Raw genomic sequence first — 18,082 nt, forward strand, 5'->3', positions numbered from 1 at the left:
TCATTCATGTACTTATTCAATGAACCTTAATGAGTAGCTACTAGGTGCCAAACACTGTTCTAAGTGCTAGGGATATGGCACCGAGTACAAGAGACAAAGTGCTGGGGATATGGCACCGAGTGCAAGAGACAAAATCTCCCTAACCATACAGAGAACACCATGAGACTACACTTCCTTCTAAAAGCTACCTTCAAGTCATCAGAGATCTCCCCTCAACCTTGAAACGTCAGATCCCGTAAGCATTTGCCACTTGGATCCTCTTAAGCAAATATTCAAGGTTCTCCACCCCCAGCCCTAGCCTATCCTACTTCCATCTTATTTATCTAGTCACTGCTTCTCATCTTCTTCAGGTTCCTTCCCTTACATGGCCCTCTATGCTTGCAAAACCCTACTTCCTTTCCATAGACCTAAATCCCACCCAATTTTAATACAGCACAATGGCATCAGGAACCAGGGCCCTTTCCTTACCACTTGCTAGCTGTAGGACATGTTACTTAACTTTGCTAAACTGGTTTTCCCATCTGTAAAGTGAAGACATTCACAGTTACCTAAGAGTTCTTGGCAACACTCTTTGCTTAGGCTAGTATATACTCATACCCAGAGTATGAGCTTTTAATATTACTACTATGTCTCACCTCCTTCATAAACCACTTGCAGTCTTCCTGGTACAGTGCTCTTTCCGCACTGATCTGTACCATCCATTTGGTGAGTAACCCCCACACTGCCAAATCAAAGTACTTATATTGCTGTCTTCTGCTATTTCACTCAGAAAATGCCTTAAAAACAGGACCTGTCTTACTTCTGCTTGTACTACAGACAGCACTGGCGGTCTCCAAATTTGGCCATCAAATTTACCTGGAGCTGGGGCCCCCAACTCTAGCCCAAGATTCTGACTCAACAAGTGTCAAGTAGGGCCCAGGAATATATTCTTTTTTCTTTTTTTTATGATTTTATTTATTTATTTGACAGAGATCACAAGTAGACAGAGAGGCAGGCAAAGAGAGAAAGAGGAGGAAGCAGGCTCCCTGCTAACCAGAGAGCCCGATGTGGGGCTCCATCCCAGGACCTGGGATCATGACCCGAGCCAAAGGCAGAGGCCTTAACCCACTGAGCCACCCAGGTGCTCCCCAGGAATATATTCTTAAGAACCTCCCTGGGTGACTGATTCAGCAAGGTCTGATAACCTCTGCACCAACAGTACCGAACCCAGGAAAGAAGTAGGTAATGCCTGGGATTTCATCTTTCCCAAATCTTCCCAAAGACTTCATGTGTTTGCACAGACCTGTGTTTTATCCTTAACCTGACTTTAGCTCTTCTGCTCTAAGTTGCCAACCTAGTGTTCAGAGGAATAACAACTGGCTCTCACTGTTATTCAATTTTTTTGTTCAGATACTCACACATTTAAAATGTGATGATGAAAGAGAATGGAAGTTCTCTGTGAATATTAGCATAATAGAGAGCAGAGAGTAAAGTCTCCCATTAACTCCACCCCCAATTCAACTTATTCTCAAACCAGCTGGATGTGTATCTTTCCAAATGGTCTTCTGTGCATTTGTATGCATCTGTATGTGATGGGATATTTTAAAAAACATAAAGAGGCTTGGACCACAAAATGTATTCTGCCACTTGCTCTTAACAACTTATCCTGGAAGGTCTTCTCAGGTTTACCTTATTCTTCTACAGAAGGCCATGTTAAGCACACCATAATTTATTAACCATTCATAGTTATTGTGGTTATAACCCATTGTTTTGCTATTATAAACAATACTGTGTACACATGTGCAAATGCTTTATTGGATAGACTGCTAGATGTGTAAGTGTTGCATCACATTTTAAATGTTCCATAGAAACTATGAGATAATATGTGTTGTTTTAAGCTTAAAAAAAAGTTAACATATTTGACCCAAAGACCTTTGAAAGGTTGCTTCCATTTTCTTGAACAGCGTGTGAGTACCAATTTCACCGGAACTTTTAAAACACTGAAAATAGGGCATCTGGGTGGCTCAGTCATTAAGTGCTGCCTTTGGCTCAGGTCCTGGGGACCTGGGATTGAGCCCCACATTGGGCTCCCTGCTCCGTGGGAGGCCTGCTTCTCCCTTTCCCATTCCCCCTGCTTGTGTTCCCTCTCTCACTGTGTCTCTGTCAAAGAAATAAGATCTAAAACAAACAAACAACCCCCCCAAAACCATCTAAAAACAACTTTTACATTATTGCTAATCTGATGGCTAAAAAGGGTATTTCACCATTTTGCTCTTGAAGCTCAGAATGTTTACTATTTCTACTTCTGATTAACAGTAACAAGTTAACGGTGTGGGTGCTTACGACGGGTCAAGTACAAGCACTGGGCTTACTGCTGTACATGCACTACCTCTAACCCTCCCAACATCTTCACAGCAACCCAGGTGCTATTCTTCTTCCCACTTTTCTAAGATACTGAATAAAAGAGACAGTAAGTAACCTGCCCACCATCATGAAGCTGCCTTTTAAAGATTTTATTTCTTTATTTGAGAGACAGAAGGAGCATGTGTGCGTGCCCGGGGAGAGGGAGAGAGAAAATCTCCAGCAGATTCCAAGCTGAGGGCAGAGCCCCACTCGGGGATCAATCTCAGAATCCCGAGACCACCACCTGACCGAAATCAAAAGTAGAGTACCCAACCGATTGAGCCACTGAGGTGTCCCCTGAAGCTGCCTTTTAAATACAGATAATCCTATCCCACAGCCTAAGCTCTTCACCACTATGCTAAAAAACACTAACTTAAAACATTTGCCCAGTTTATTCTACTGAGTCGAGTCCATCTTTTTCTTCTCAATTTATAGGAATTATAAGAAAACTTTTTTTTAAGGGAAGTCAGTTGATTAGGAAAAATTATTACATATCAAAGCTTAAGGGAAGATGAGAAAACTCAGGCCCAGATATGATAAATGACTTTCCAGAGTGATACAGATGGTAAAGGCAGGTTTATTGGATTTATAGATGGTTACTGTGCCTTTGATAAATTTGCCCATAAGACTCTTGAGGTGGTGCCTTTTTGGGAGTAGATCCTTGGCTACATTTTCAATTCTTCAAAAAACCCTTAGGAATTTAATTATTCAGATTTCCTACTAAAATTTGACACTTTGTTTTGCCTTAAAACCATGCTTTACCTAGGCTTTTGACTACAGTCTAAAAAAACTGTTAGTAGCACTTTTTTTTTTTTTTTTAAGATTTTATTTATTTATTTGACAGACAGAGATCACAAGTAGGCAGAGAGGCAGGCAGAGAGAGAGAGGAAGGGAAGCAGGCTCCTTGCCGAGCAGAGAGCCCGATGCGGGGCTCGATCCCAGGACCCTGGGATCATGACCTGAGCCGAAGGCAGCGGCTTTAACCCACTGAGCCACCCAGGTGCCCCGTTAGTAGCACTCTTGATCTTTACACCTCACTTCCTACCCCATATGTCCACTTGTGCCCACAGGAAAGGGAATTTCTAGGGCACCTGGGTGGCTCAGTTGGTTAAGCATCTGCCTTCCGATCAGGTCATGATCCTGGGGTCCTAGGATCAAGCCCTACATTGGGCTCCCTGCTCGGTGGGGAGTCTGCTTCTCCCCTTCCCTCCTCCACAGCCCCTGCTTGCGCTCTCTCCTCTCACATAAATAAATAATCTTAAAAAGGGGGGGAGGTATTTCTGTTCCTGTCCTGTCCCCCATGGGAAGAAATACCAAGGGTGAGGAGTTCTGTTCTTGTTTTTTTTGTTTGTTTTTAAAGATTTTGTTTATTTATTTGACACAGAGAGCAATCACAAGTAGGCAGAGAGGCAGGCAGAGATAGAGCCGGAAGCAGGCTCCCTGCTGAGCAGAGAGCCCGATGTGGGGCTTGATCCCAGGACCCTGGGATCATGACCTGAACCAAAGGCAGAGGCTTAACCCACTGAGCCACCCAGGTGCCCCGAGGAGTTCTGTTCTTGCATCCCTACCCTTAACTAGTTCCAACTGCTAAAATGGCCAAAGCCCTGAGCAGGCACACGGACATGCCTCACTAGCGGGACTGCTGCTCTGATAGGCAGGCTCACCTGCACTCTTGCTCCTTCCCATCCTGCTCCTACCTAGAGAGGCAAACTAGCTTGCTCATTGTGGGTCTGAGCATCCTTTGCCCCAGCTTCTCTCCACCTTCAGCTGAATAGGTGAGGTCAGGCTAGGTCTGCCCATAAAATAGATGGAAAAGCAGAAAGTCTCACTTGGGCTTTAAGGCTTATCTGCATTTCTCCAATTTAGTTTACCAGAGAGTAGCATCAGATTGGAGGTTCTCGTTCACTCATTAGTAGAGTGGGGCTAGATTTCTCCCTTGGCTATTATTATTATTCGTATATAACTTCCTTGTTAAGAAGGTCCCAAGGGGAAAGCGGGTGACTGATAAAATTCAGACACCAAACGTCCACCCTAAACCCCCTACCATTATATCTTCTATTATTTTCTTGCTCAGACTTACAAGTTCTAACTAAACAATTTTTCTTTTTAATTTATTTTTAATCATCTGTCAATTGGGTTTATTTTATTCTTTAAATGAACTTTTTTAGATTGTAGAAGAATTATAAAATGTATGACCAGTGTATAAAACCAAAGTATAGGTATACAAAAAAAACTGCAAAACTTCTCTCCCATCCCATCTCCAATATATCACAATTACTTAGGCTATGTTGCTTCTTTATGCTCAAATATATATAATATATATTAATATAATGTATATATATTATATACACACACACACAAGTGTAGGGTTTTTCCTTAACTTTTAGAAAAATGGAATACTATATCCAATGTTACGAATCTTTTCATTAATTTGACAAAATAAGGACATTCCTCAAGTGAACACATAGATTCAAACCATTCTTTAATTGATGCATATTTCATAGAATAAATATACCATATTATGTGGCTCCACAACTCCCCTAATGATGTATGTTTCCCCTTTTTTGCCACTACTTACATGACTTGTACATATGTGCTTATGTACTATCTTTACTTCTGGAGGCCAATCTCAAGAATGAGATTGCTATATTTGAAGGTATGCGTATTTTATTTTAATGCAGTAATACTTGCTTTAATTATTTTTTATTTTATTTATTTGACAGAGAGAGACACAGCGAGAGAGGGAACACGGGCAGAGGGAGCGGGAGAGGAAGAAGCAGGCTTCCTAAAGAGAGCCTGATACAGGACTCGATCCCAGAACCCTGGGATCATGGCTTGGGCAGAAGGCAGATGCTTAATGACTGAGCCATCCAGGTGCCCCTTTTTATTTATTTATTTTTTATTTTAAGTAGGCTCCACGCCCAAGCCCAATGTGGAACCTGAACTCATGACCCTGAGATCAAGAGCCACACGCTCTACCAACTAAGCCAGCAAGGCACACCAAAGTACTTGCATTTTTTATTTTAAGGGATGCTGATTTACTTTCCAAATAGGCTGCAGTAATTCAGACTCCTACCGGGATATGTAAGTGTTCATTTCCTCATACCACCATCGACACTAGAAGCAGTTAACTTAATTTTTATAAATTTGAAAGGAAAAAAAAAGTCACAAGGTCAATTCTCATTTCCCTTAACTACCTGTGAAGTTGAGCACCTTTTCCTATTTGTTGAGCACTTGTTTGCATTCACTACTTTGAAAGGCTCTTTATACTCTGTCCATTTTTTTTAAAGATTTTATTCATTTATTTGACAGAGAGAAAGTGTGCACAAGTAGGCAGAGGCAGGCAGAGGGAGGAGAAGCAGGCACCCCACTAAGCAGAGAGTGATGTGGGGCTTGATCCCAGAACCATGGGATCATGACCTGAGCCAAACGTAGACACTTAACCAAATGAGCCACCCAGACATCCCACTTTGTCCATTTTTCTATCACACTAAGTATATTCACCTGTCATGTTTTGAAAATATTTCCCCTGGCCTATCATTTGTCTTTTGACTTTGTCCACAGCATTATTTTTTCACAAAGAAATGTTTTATTTGTATGGAGTATATTCTGTCAATCTCTTCCTTGTTTCACTCTGGATTGAATGACTGGTTTTAAGACTGCCTTCTCCTCTGCTCACCCTCACTGCTTCAGTGCAAATTTCCTAGTCCATTTTCTCTTATTATTGCTTGTAAGACTTACCACTTAAATATTTTATCTAGAATTGATTTTCATATACAAAGTGAATTAGCAGGCTCTAAATTTTTCTGCCAGATGGACAGCTAATTATGCCATAAATTCATTATCTTTTTTCCTAGTGAATTAAGTAAGGTTCTATCTTACCACATACTACATTTCCATATACACTCAGATCTGCTTTGGAACATTCTATGTGGTTCCACTAATCTCTCTGGGTAGAACTATACCAATTCCAGTATATTTATTCTATTCTGGTAGGGCAACTGTTCCCCTCTGTTTTTCAACACATCCTTTTTCCTCATAATTTTTTTTTTTTTTTGGACATTTGTATACATTTATTTTTAAGGCTCTGGCGACAATCAGTATTCCAATTCTGGCCCTGTGTTTACCATCTATATCACTCTGGACAAGTTATTTATCATATCTGGGCCTCAGTTTTCTCACCTTCCCTTAAGCTTTGATATATGATAATTTTTCCTAATCAACTGACTTCCCTTAAAAAATGTTTTCTTAATAGAGGTCCATTTTTATAAATTGAGTTATCTTTTTAAAAAGTGCATTATTTTTACAAGATAGATCTTATATATTCTTAAGCATATTCTCAGGTATTTAAGGGGGCACAATCTATAATAATTGCACATTTGCAGACACTGCTTCATTACCTGCTGTCATCAAATGTGGTATGCCTAATTTCTCCTCTTCAGGAGGACTCAACTGTTTTGCCTGGCTGCCCAAGATTCTTTCTACACGATTAAAATAGAGTAATTTTCCTAGGAAAGTTTTCAGTGTCAATTGTTTTGTGTCCATTTTTCTTGAAAGATGGCTTAAACTCATTTCTTCAAACCTTTATTTCCATAAAGTCTTTAATTACATAGTTGAGCTTTTGTGTTTCATTTCTTTGGTCTTCTTTTTCCAGGGACACCAATTATACCTAAGTTATATTGTCTTCGTTTTCTGCATCTACTACAGTCGGTTGTTTATTTCCAGTTCATTTTCCCAACCTGTCTTTCTCATCCTTCACTAAGTTTTCAGCAGTTGGCATTTGTTTTTATTCTCTTTCCAATGGGGCTTTTAATTCTGTGGTAACTTTTGTTTTCTCTTCCACTATTTTCCTGGGCTCTACCTGCTGTTGCTCCATTTCCTCCTGCCACTGTGCCTTATTTTACCTGGTCTTCTGTATCTCTGCTTTGAGTTCTTTATTTCCTTAAGTTCTTTGAATTTATGGTGGCAGAACTGGCCATTAATTTTCATATGAGGTAAAAAACAAACAAACAAACAAACATTTTTCTAGTGTGGGTACTTTACCTGCCACTTGTTTCCCATATTTTCCTCTTTTCTATAGTATCTTTCTATAGCTGTTGTGCTGGTTCCTTTTGACTGAGGCAAGTTCTTCCTATGTGCTCTGAAGGAAGCCCCTGTGGGAGAAGCCAGTGCCATGTTCCCAGTTAACAGAACCACACAAAGCTTTTGCATTTCCCCAGCCAGTAGGTAAGATAAACTGTCAAGCTGCTCACAATTCAGCCTCTCGTCCAACCTGCCTTATCTGCTGCTTCTAGAGAAGACGGCACATCTATGTGTCTCCGAGTAGAGCTCAGTACCCCTCTTATCCAAGGTGTCAAATGGAGAAGAGCCTGCCGCCAGACTGTGCACCCTCTTCTCACGGTCTCAAACAAAGGATTGCTGATTTTGCCTGTCAAAATCCTATTCTGGAGAACTGTATGAGTTTAAAATCTGAAGCCAGGGACACCTGGGTGGCTCAGTTGGTTAAGCAGCTGCCTTCGGCTCAGGTCATGATCCCAGCGTTCTGGGATCGAGTCCCACATCGGGCTCCTTGCTTGGCAGGGAGCCTGCTTCTCCCTCTGCCTCTGCCTGCCATTCTGTCTGCCTGTGCTCGCTCTCTCTCCCTCTCTCTCTGATAGATAAATAAATAAATAAATAAATAAATATCTGAAGCCAAAGATCTCCTTTCTTAGCATTTTCCTATACGCATGGGATCTTCATTATCCTTCTGTCCTTCCTCAGTTCCCATCGGGAGCATAAGGAAAAATTATCTGACTTTAAATATCTTATTGTCAACATTTAGGTTGCTCTTGTCCCTTTTCCGCTATGTCTTCCCTGTCCTATCAAACTTTTATCTCCCACTTCTACCGCCTTTCTGCACCTACTGCTTCACAATGCTTTAACCCAACATGTGAAAAAAAAAATGCCCCTAAAAAGAAAAGGCTGTAAAAATTATTTTTACTTATTTTAAAACTGTGGATATTACTATGTCAGATGTCTCTAAGGATGCATATATGCAGGATGCCTGGGTGACGCAGCCAGTTGAGCATCCAACTTTGGTTTCGGCTCAGGTCATGGTCTCAGGGTCATGGGATATACACATGATAGAGCCTCGTGTCCGGCTCCACGCTTCGTGTGGAGTGTGTTTGAGACTCTCTCTCTCTATGCCCCTGCCCCTACCCCGCCCCCTCACATGCACGCACGCACGCGCACTCTCTCTCTCTAATAAATAAATCTTTAAAGAAGCTATATGCGATATAAAACATTTATTAAGACACGACCACATCTTCACTTTCAAATGCTTTCATGAATAACAACATAAGTTACTATCCACATTACACACATCTTACGTTTTAAAAAATTTAAAAGGTACCATGTCTATCTTGTTATTAGACACTCTTTGAGGGAGGAACCTGTGTATTCTACTTTATTACACACACTGCTAGTACCAGAACATGAAAGCACATGTGTATGTATATATAAAATTCTTTCTTCTTTTTTCTTTTCTTTTTTTTTTTTTTTAAAGTAGGCTCCACACGCAGCATGGAGCCCAATGTGGGGCTAGATCTCAAAACCCTCAGGTCAAGACCTGAGCTGATATCAAGAGGCAGATGCTCAACCAATTAACGGAGCCACCCAGACATCCCTGCATATATTTAATTTTTTTCAAAGCCCCCAAGTTATGCAAAGCAATATACCACTCCAGTCAGTGGAACATTTTCTATGATTGTTAATATAACCAAAATTAGCTAAACAAAATCCTGATAACCAGGATTTTTTAAACCAGCTTTTCTTAATCTTTTCCATTTGTCCTCCCTTCAAGCCTGTTCCTGACTGATTATTGTTGATCAATGTCTGCAGAGAAAGTCCTGCCTTGTCAAACTTTGAGATGAATTCTGGCATACTACCCCTTTGGCTCCTGGCTCAGAGGCTAACCAATCAGCTCTGGCATCCTGGCCTCAGGCAAGCCAGACTACCTACAGAACAGAGACTCAGTCCTTGTTCAAATCACAGCACCTCCGTTAAGTCTGTATGAACCAGGTTAGGACAAAAAGTAATAAAGCATTAGCACTTTTATCCAGTGGTCCCATGGAGGAATTAGTAGTCTCACTGTCTAGAAGAAAGAAAGGAGGGAGTTAAAACCAGAAGAGTTTTATATTTTAAATTCTCCTGCTGACAGTCTTGCCAGGGACTGATGGAGCACTGCAAAATTCCAAGTCTCACAAACCATTAGGTGTACTAAAACACTTAGTCTTTTCTGTTGTCAATTTCACATCTGCTAACAAAGGCTACAGAAGGTTACTAAGTATCATCATCGTGCCCCAAATACATAAATATGTGTCCATATGTATCTGTTGAATTAAATGGAGAGATTCCTAAATGGCTCTGCCACAAACACTAAGAAGCCAAAATTTATATGCCAGAGTCAAAAATCATGATGTGCCAAACAGATAAACTGCTTTAAAATCTCAGAGAAATCAACACGGCTGAAAAGGCAAGCATTCATCCCATGTATATTTCAAGTACAAGGTGGTCTTACCCAGATTCACTATCAGTATTCTTCAAAAAGCATCAGGTATACCTATATTTCTCTCCTCAGCACCTTGTAATGTTTTCTAGATGCTAAATCTTAAAGCACGATGGTCAGCTAGATAAATATTAGGGCAAAATAAATCCCTATGACTCTGCCAATTCTATTCAAAACCAACTCTGAAACATGCAACTACATGAAACAGAAGCCCAGGAACTGCTATTCATCTTTCGCCCTAAAACAGGGCAAATAACACCTGCAAACTCAGGAGACATACCAGCATTCTTGTATCAGCTACTGTGTCTGAGTCAGGTAGAACAAGAGAAAACGGCCTTAAACTAGCACATTACAGTAGTTGGAGTCTGACTACAATAACCTTCTAGACCACAAAAATGGGTTTACTTGAAAGGAATCAAGGGATTTCTTTTTCCCCTCTGGGTCTTTAAAAGGCAGAGGAACGAACACAATGACATTTTGAGGTAGCTTTCTGGCCTGGGGTCATGATTCCTCTCTGGAAAATACAAATCACATTTACATAACACCTATATAATTCTCCTTGATTATATTTCAATTATCCAGATACAGTAAAGATGATGATTAAATAATAATAGCCCACATTTCTGAACTGCTTACCATGTATGTCCGGGGCAGAGTTCCTAAACCCATTACATATACATTAGCTCATTTAATCTTACTTATTGCCCTCATTTTATAGATGAAGAAACTGAGGCACAGACGTTAACTTGCCCAAGGCCGCACAAACTGGGAAGAGGCAGGACTAACACAAAGTACGTCAAAGGGGCATCTGGTAACAGAGCTTTTTGCATGGGGCGGAATAGAAGAATCAATGCTCAGGTGCATGCAAATGCAAAAAAAGAGAGGATTTCTGCCTCTGGTCAGCAGATGTCAAGGTAATCCCAGGGTAATGTTCTTAGAGTGCCATCTGTACCACCTGTTTCTTAAACAGCTGAGCATCTGTTAACTTCAGGGGTGGAGCCCAGGAATGTGCAAATCCCTCAAGGGAGTGTCAGATACACACTACGATTTAGAGAACCACCATTCCAACACCAGTGCTGCTATTCCCCCAGTGGAGACCATAAGGAGAAAAGATGAAACACAATTAGTGATCATGGGACTTACTATTCTAGGTGTAGTTAATGGAATCCAGTTCTTTACTCTGAAACAATTCCCAAATTTATTCAGAAAGTGGAACACTTGAAAGTCAAGTTGTTCTTGAATTGTAAATAAATTTAATTCTATTCTCCAAATACAAGTAATTTTTACTATAGGAAAAACATGATTACATTACTACAGAAACTTTTAGGAATTATTATCATGTATTCTTATGTCGGTGTCTCCGGGGTACGAAAGATGAACACTTCTGGACTTTTTCACCAATGTTAAAAGCAGCATCCATTTATTTTGCCTCTGCTGGCAATTATTGTCAACAGCAAGCAGAAAACAAAGAACCGAAAAGAACAGTAACTTTTAAATTCCTCTGTGAAGTCTGGCACCTCTTTGGTAAAAGTCTTTTCCAAAACTGAGCCTAAAAGGCCCTGTGTTAAAGAGGTATTTACTGCTCACCAGCCCCTTAGGCACAGATCCTTTACATAAAGGTTTCTTAACTTAAGGTCCATGAGTCTGAATTGGAAAAGCACATTCACGTTTTCACTAACATTTGACTGAAATTTAGCATTTCCTTCCATTAAGAAGGAAGGCAGCTACTTACAGCCATGTCAATATTTGACTTTGTCACTGACAGAAATCAGATTTTTATCATATCACATTACTATAACGAATCATCTTAAAATGCTATTTACCCTCATCACTACTTTAAAATTATAGTAATAATTACACTGGATAGTGTAACTTAATGAATTAATTTAAAAGTATAGGGGCGCCTGGGTGGTTCTGTCAGTTAAGTGTCCAACTCTTGGTTTGGGCTCAGGTCATGATCTCAGGATCCTGAGCTTGAACCCCATGATGGGCTCTGAGCTCAGCAGGGAGTCTGCTTGAGATTCTCTCTCCCTCTGCCCTTCCCTCACCCTCTAAAAAAATTTACGTATTACTATAGGTCCACTTTTTAAAAAATATTTTTGATAACTGTAATTCAATATAATAGATTCCCTTCATATTCTTATGTATTTTACACATTTGAAAACACAATTATAGGGGCACCTGGGTGGCTCAGTGGGTTAAAGCCTCTGCCTTTGGCTCAGGTCATGATCTCAGGGTCCTGGTATGGAGCCCAGCATTGGGCTCTCTGCTCAGCAGGGAGCCTGCTTCCTCCCTCTCTCTCTGCCTGCCTCTCTGCCTACTTGCGATCTCTGTCTGTCAAATAAATAAATAAAAATCTTAAAAAAAAAAAAAGAAAACGTAATTATGAAAAGAGGTCTATTGGCTTCAGCTTGCCAAAGGTGTCCATGGCATGCACGCGCGCGCACAGACACAAACACACACACACACACACACACACACACACACACACACACGTTAAGAACTCTGACCTAGACAGGTTGGTGTACAAAAACAGTTTTAAGATATTATGTTGCCTACATCACGCAAGTGAGTTAAGATAGAAGTAACTGCTCATGGTGTGACCACTAGGATTATTAATTTGCATTTCACTACTAAGATCCACACTTCCTATGTGCCTGACACAAGAGTTCCATTAGCTTGCTAAGTGAAAGAACAAACTTTGGGGCGACTGGGCGGCTCGGTCAGTTAAGCGGCTGCCTTCAGCTTAGGTCATGATCCCAGGATCCTGGGATGGAGCCCCATATCCAGCTCCCTGCTCAGCGGAGAGCCTGCTTCTCCCTCTCATCTACCTGCCGCTCTGCCTACTTGTGCTCTCTCTCTGACAAATTAAATCTTTATTTTTTAAAAAAAGAGAAAGGACAAACTTTGGGGTAGAGTTCCTGTAAGTGAGGTTTGACCACAGTTACTTCACTGATTCCACTAGTAGCCTAACTTTGGCTTAGTTTCCTTTCTTAGAAATGGGGCTGCTAGTGCTTACCCAAACTGACTCTGGAAGACCTTGCCCCCTCCACCCTCAAAAAAGAAAGTCCATCAATTTGCGTAAAAAATCTCAAGCCCTTTGAAAAATATATTTTACTTTAAAAAAAAAAACATATATTCTCAAATAATAGTTCTAGTAGTCTCAATTTTACCAACACAGACACAGTTTCCACATCAGGACCTTGAATTCCATTCCATTCTGAAGACTACCATGGGAGGTACGGAAGAGGAAGCCATTACAGAAAATAAAACTATGTCTCTCTCAGGACTCTTTTTGTGGACAATGGGTGGACCTCAATATCATCAAGTAGTCCCTGGGATTTGTGTGTAAACTGTGTGTGTTATATCTGGGCAATCAGAGTCCGTTGCTTCCATCATTTTCTCAAAGGGAATTTCAGAGGGGCGCCTGGGGGGCTCAGTCAGTTAAGCTTCTGCCCTCGGCTCAGGTCATGAGCCCTGGGTCCTGGGATGGAGGCCAGCGTCCAGCTCCCTGGTGAGCAGGGAGTCTGGTTGTCTCTCTCCCTCCTCCACCCCACCTCGTGCACATAAGTTCACTCTTACTCTCTCTCAAATAAATAAATAAAATCTTAAAAAAGGGGGGGAGGTTCCAGAAAAGTTGAGACCTAGACTCTAATGCTTCTGGAACGCTGTAAACAAACTCACAATGTACAAATGTTTTTTGACAGTGTAAAAAAGAACTCTTTATGTGTAAAAAAGAACTCTCTTCCTACAAGAAACTGTGAGTCAGAAATAAGATTAACCTGTACAACACGTCGCAGCTATTCAGCAGACTAAACAGAACCAAACTCCACCCAGCTCCTGCGCCCCTCCCACCCCCCCCAACACCCAACCCCCCCCCCACACACACACCATGCCTATCACTGGCCCCAAAGTTTCATTCTTCTTAGGTCATGGTGTTCGTGGTGTCAAGCAGGAGTATAAGGCTTTAAACACCACTAGCCAAGGCTCTAGGTTGCTCTGATCATTCTCACAGTGCTTAATACAGTAAGTGGAAGAGATTAAGGGATAAAGGAAAAGAAAATTCTTCCCACTGACATATTCAACACTTTCAAAAGTAAATTCATGTTGCAATGTCAGCTTAAAAGCTTCCTACTGCCTGTGCTTCTATGAAAGATCCTCAAATTGTCAATGTCCAGAAAAACTTAACTACTTAAGGTTACACTTCTGTAGCACCATGAAAGAAGCCAAGAAGACATAAGGAAAGCGTCATCCTTCTCTATTCAGGAAACAGTGGCAGGATCACGGTCACAGACCAAAATTTCCAAAAAGAGATCACTTTTAAGAGGGCAGATGTGAGGCAGCAACAGCAGTGACACTCCCGGCAGACAGGCTAGGGGATCCATGAAGGGTACCTGGGGGTGGAAGGAGGCGGGGAGGCCTGCACAGTAAACAGCCCTAAAAGAACCTAGTGTAGCCAAAAGTGTATGACCACCAACTGAGGCACCAGCATCTTCATAGCCATCCCTCCTCTCTCTTCCCCAGGCCGCCCCCCAGCTGAAGCAATGCGGCGGGAAGGTAGACGACTGGCGTGATAAACTGCGTAGCTTTTGGGTGAAAAGTCAAGTTTGAGAGCCATCTCCTCCCCCAACTAAATAGCTGTCTGACCCGGGCAAGTCACACAGGGTGCCTCAGTTTCCCCACAAGTAAAATGGGGGTAATTACGCTCCTGACTACACAGAAGTGCTGCCAGGATTAAATGAGACAACGAGTGCGAAAGCTTCTGCACAGGGCCAGACACAGAGGAACCGCTCCGGGAGCGCTAAGACAAGTCCGCAGCAGGGTGCTGGGGTCTGGGCTCCGGCCGGGAAAGGATGCTCCCGGGGCCCGCTCCCCGCCAGCTGGGTTCCGAGCCCCTGCCCGGCCCACCTTGTTGTTGTATTCTTCCACGAAGCTGCCCAGAGCCAGGCGAAAGCGCTTGTCCGGCCGCACGCTCCAGTTCATGGCGTAGACCGTCCAAGGCGCTTCATACTTGTAGATCTCCTTCCGTTTGCCGTGCAGGGACATGGTGGTGGCGGCGGGGCCGCAGTGCGGGCCGGGACGACAGCGAGCTGCTGCAGGCCGAGCGCGAGAGAGGCGGGGAGCCGGGCCTGAGACTGAGGGGTCCGAAGGGAGGCGGGGCGGGGGCGGGCAGGAGCGGCCTAGCCCGGAAGCGGGGCCGCGGCGACAGACAACGACTGCCGGGCCCGACCCCCGGTTTGAAACCTGCTTCGGCTCGGACAACAGCCACCTTCCGTTTGAAGCCCCGCCCCGCCCTCTCGAAACGGAAGCCACGCGACCCCCGTAGCGGCGCCGGCTGTTGGCTGCCTGACATGTCGTTTTGAAAGGTTCCTTCTTCTCATTGGCTAGTACGCCCGTAGCTTCTGAAGCCCTTCGCTATTGGCGTAAATGTTTGTCATTCCAATGACTTGCCCGGCCCTACTTCGGGGGGGGGGGCCAGGCGCTTTCTCAGCCGCAAAGGTGATTGGCTGGCAGAGATGTCAGTCAGAGAGATAACGGCGCAGTGCGGGTGAATGGGGGCGTGGGTGGCCTAGAGGCTAGTTAGGTAGCTGCAGGACGCCAGGCCTGTAAGTTCTAGGCCAAGTCTCTGACAGTGAAGCCGCCTACGTGACCTGCTCTGACTTCTCTGCAGCTGCCATTCTGAGAGGCTTCTCCACGCTTTCCAGTAGAAATTTACATTCTGCCTTACCCAGGGGCCTGCGGCCCGGCAGCCTGGCCCCAGCCAAGTGGGAATCACCTTAAATTTCCTCCTGGTGCTCACAGCCCTGCACACCAGGGAGCTGGTCTCCCAGTAACCCCCAAGGGCCGGCGGGGGACGCGCCTTTGCAGACCGACACACCTGTAGTCAGGACTTCCCGCACTTTCCTGGACATTCTAGAAATGCTCGGAATTTCAGGGTTGGTTTTCCGTTAAATCGGCGGGCGACCCTACTTGCTTGGCCCTAAATTTTTGTCGGTTCCCATTCATTCCATCCTCTCCCCTCCAGCGCCCACGAGGCCAAGGCAAAAGCTAATCAAGTCCTAAACCTATTTGTGTCGGGAGAAGGGTCTGAAATTAGGTAACATCTCTTGATAATTTGAATGATTTCTTATGCTTTGCTTTCAACACAATTAAAGGAGAATCGTATGGGATTGCTAGATGATATCATTATCGTTTTAAAGATAGTGGATCTTTGAGCAACTCAAAAAGAATTAAGTGACTGCTGTATATAAGAAACCCCTTAGTGTTCTATCTGCTTACTTATTTGAACAAGTTTTCTAAAAAATAAAGAAAAATAGATATAAAAGTGTTGCTGAACCTTGTCGCTGATAAATATTCATCCGCACATGAGCTATGAGAGGAAAATACCCTCCTTTATACATGCATTTGCAATAAAATTGTAATTTCTATAAAAAAAAATTCTGAAATATATTTGGGGCTCCTGGCTGCCTCAGTTGGTACAGCATCCATCTCTTGATGTTGGGGTCATTGAGTTCAAGCCCCACCTTGGGTGTAGAGATTACTTAAATAAAATTTTTAAAAAACTTGTAAAAATAATTTTAAAAAAACTTTTAAAAATAATTTTTAAAAAATTTGAAATATATTTCTGTTGTTTTGAACAACTCTGTACTAATAAGTGTAATCCTTAAAGCTTGGTAAGGTTACAAAAATTTAATTTTAACATTTATATATACAGGGGCACCTGCGTGGCTCAGTAGATTAAGCCTCTGCCTTCAGCTCGGGTCATGATCTCAGGGTCCTGGGATGGAGCCTTGCATCTGGCTCTCTGCTTAGCAGGGAGCCTGCTCCCCACCCCCTGCCTGCCTACTTGTGATCTGTCAAATAAATAAATAAAATCTTTTTTTAAAATGTGTATATATATATTTGTTGCAAACAGTTATGATCAGGTTATCAATAATAGATCTTAAATCTGGAAATAAATTACATGTAGCATAAACTGTGGTGGGAATAGAATGGAATTATGAAAAGAGACAAAAGAATGATGTTAAAGAAGAGCTTATTCTCGTGTTTTTATTTTTTATTTTTTAAAAGATTTCATTATTTGAAAGAAAGAGAGCGTGAGGGGGGGAAGGGGCAGAGGGAGAGGGAGAAACAGATTACCTGCTGAGCAGGCAGCCCAACATGGGGCTAGATCCCAGGACCCTGAGACCATCACCTGAGCCAAAGGCAGCCACTAACCAACTGAGTCACCCAGGTGCCCCTATTTTTGTTTTTTTAGAATGAATGGTGTAAAAAAGATGTGAGAGATATATATATACATACACACACACACACACACACACACACAATGTAGTATTAATCAGAGATGAAAAAGCATGATATCTTATCATTTACAGTGACATGGATGTAACTGGAGGGTATTATGGTAAGCAAAATAAGTCAATCGGAGAAAGACAATTATACGGTTTCACTCATATGTGGAATTTAAGAAACATAACAGAAGATAATAGGGGAAAGGAGGGGAAAATAAAATAAGATGAAATCAGAGAGGGAGACAAACCATAAGAGACTCTTAACTATAGGAAACAAACTGAGGATTACTGGAGGGGAGCAGAGTGGGGGGGATGGGGTAACCCGGTAATGGGCATTAAGGAGGGCATGTGATGTAATGAGCACCGGGTGTTATATGCAACTGATGAATCAATGAACTCTATATCTGAACCTAATGTTACACTATATGTTAACTAACCGAATTTAAATAAGTTTAAAAAAAAGAAAATGAATTATGTTAGGGGTTCCTGGCTGTCTCAGTTGGCAGACATGTGACTCTTGATCTTAGGGTTATGAATTCAAGCCCCACATTGGGCATGGGTGCTACTTAAAAAAAAAAAAAAAAGAATGCTCTTGGTTCTGAAATCACTATGCTACTTGGATCTAAATGGACTGATATAAATGAGGCAATTTATAAAGTATCGATATTCACAATACACTGGAAATTACATGCTTGCAATTATTTAAGCTCATCAGTGAAATACTTCAAATGTTAAGTTAAAAATGTGTATGTGGTAGGAGAGATTCATTTTCAGAATTCTTTCAAGAAGTTCTGAAAAAGGACTGAGGGTGACCAGGTACTTTTTGGACAAAATTCCATTTCACTGGAATGATTAACTGCAA

At 42.2% G+C, this 18,082-nt stretch overlaps 1 protein-coding gene across 1 annotated transcript in view; it reads right to left on the bottom strand.

Moving 5' to 3' along the window:
• DCAF7 (DDB1 and CUL4 associated factor 7) overlaps window positions 1–15,211 on the bottom strand; it is a 32,516-nt gene extending 17,305 nt beyond the window's left edge. The window contains exon 1 of the mRNA XM_032870878.1: window positions 14,837–15,211. Coding sequence (XP_032726769.1) covers window positions 14,837–14,974 — 138 coding nt within the window. The 5' untranslated portion in view covers window positions 14,975–15,211. The remainder of the gene's footprint in view (window positions 1–14,836) is intronic.
• Window positions 15,212–18,082: the final 2,871 nt, after the last annotated feature.

The sequence above is a fragment of the Lontra canadensis genome, unplaced genomic scaffold, assembly GCF_010015895.1.
Source record: "Lontra canadensis isolate GAN:19392208 unplaced genomic scaffold, GSC_riverotter_1.0 scaffold41, whole genome shotgun sequence".
NCBI lineage: Eukaryota > Metazoa > Chordata > Mammalia > Carnivora > Mustelidae > Lontra > Lontra canadensis.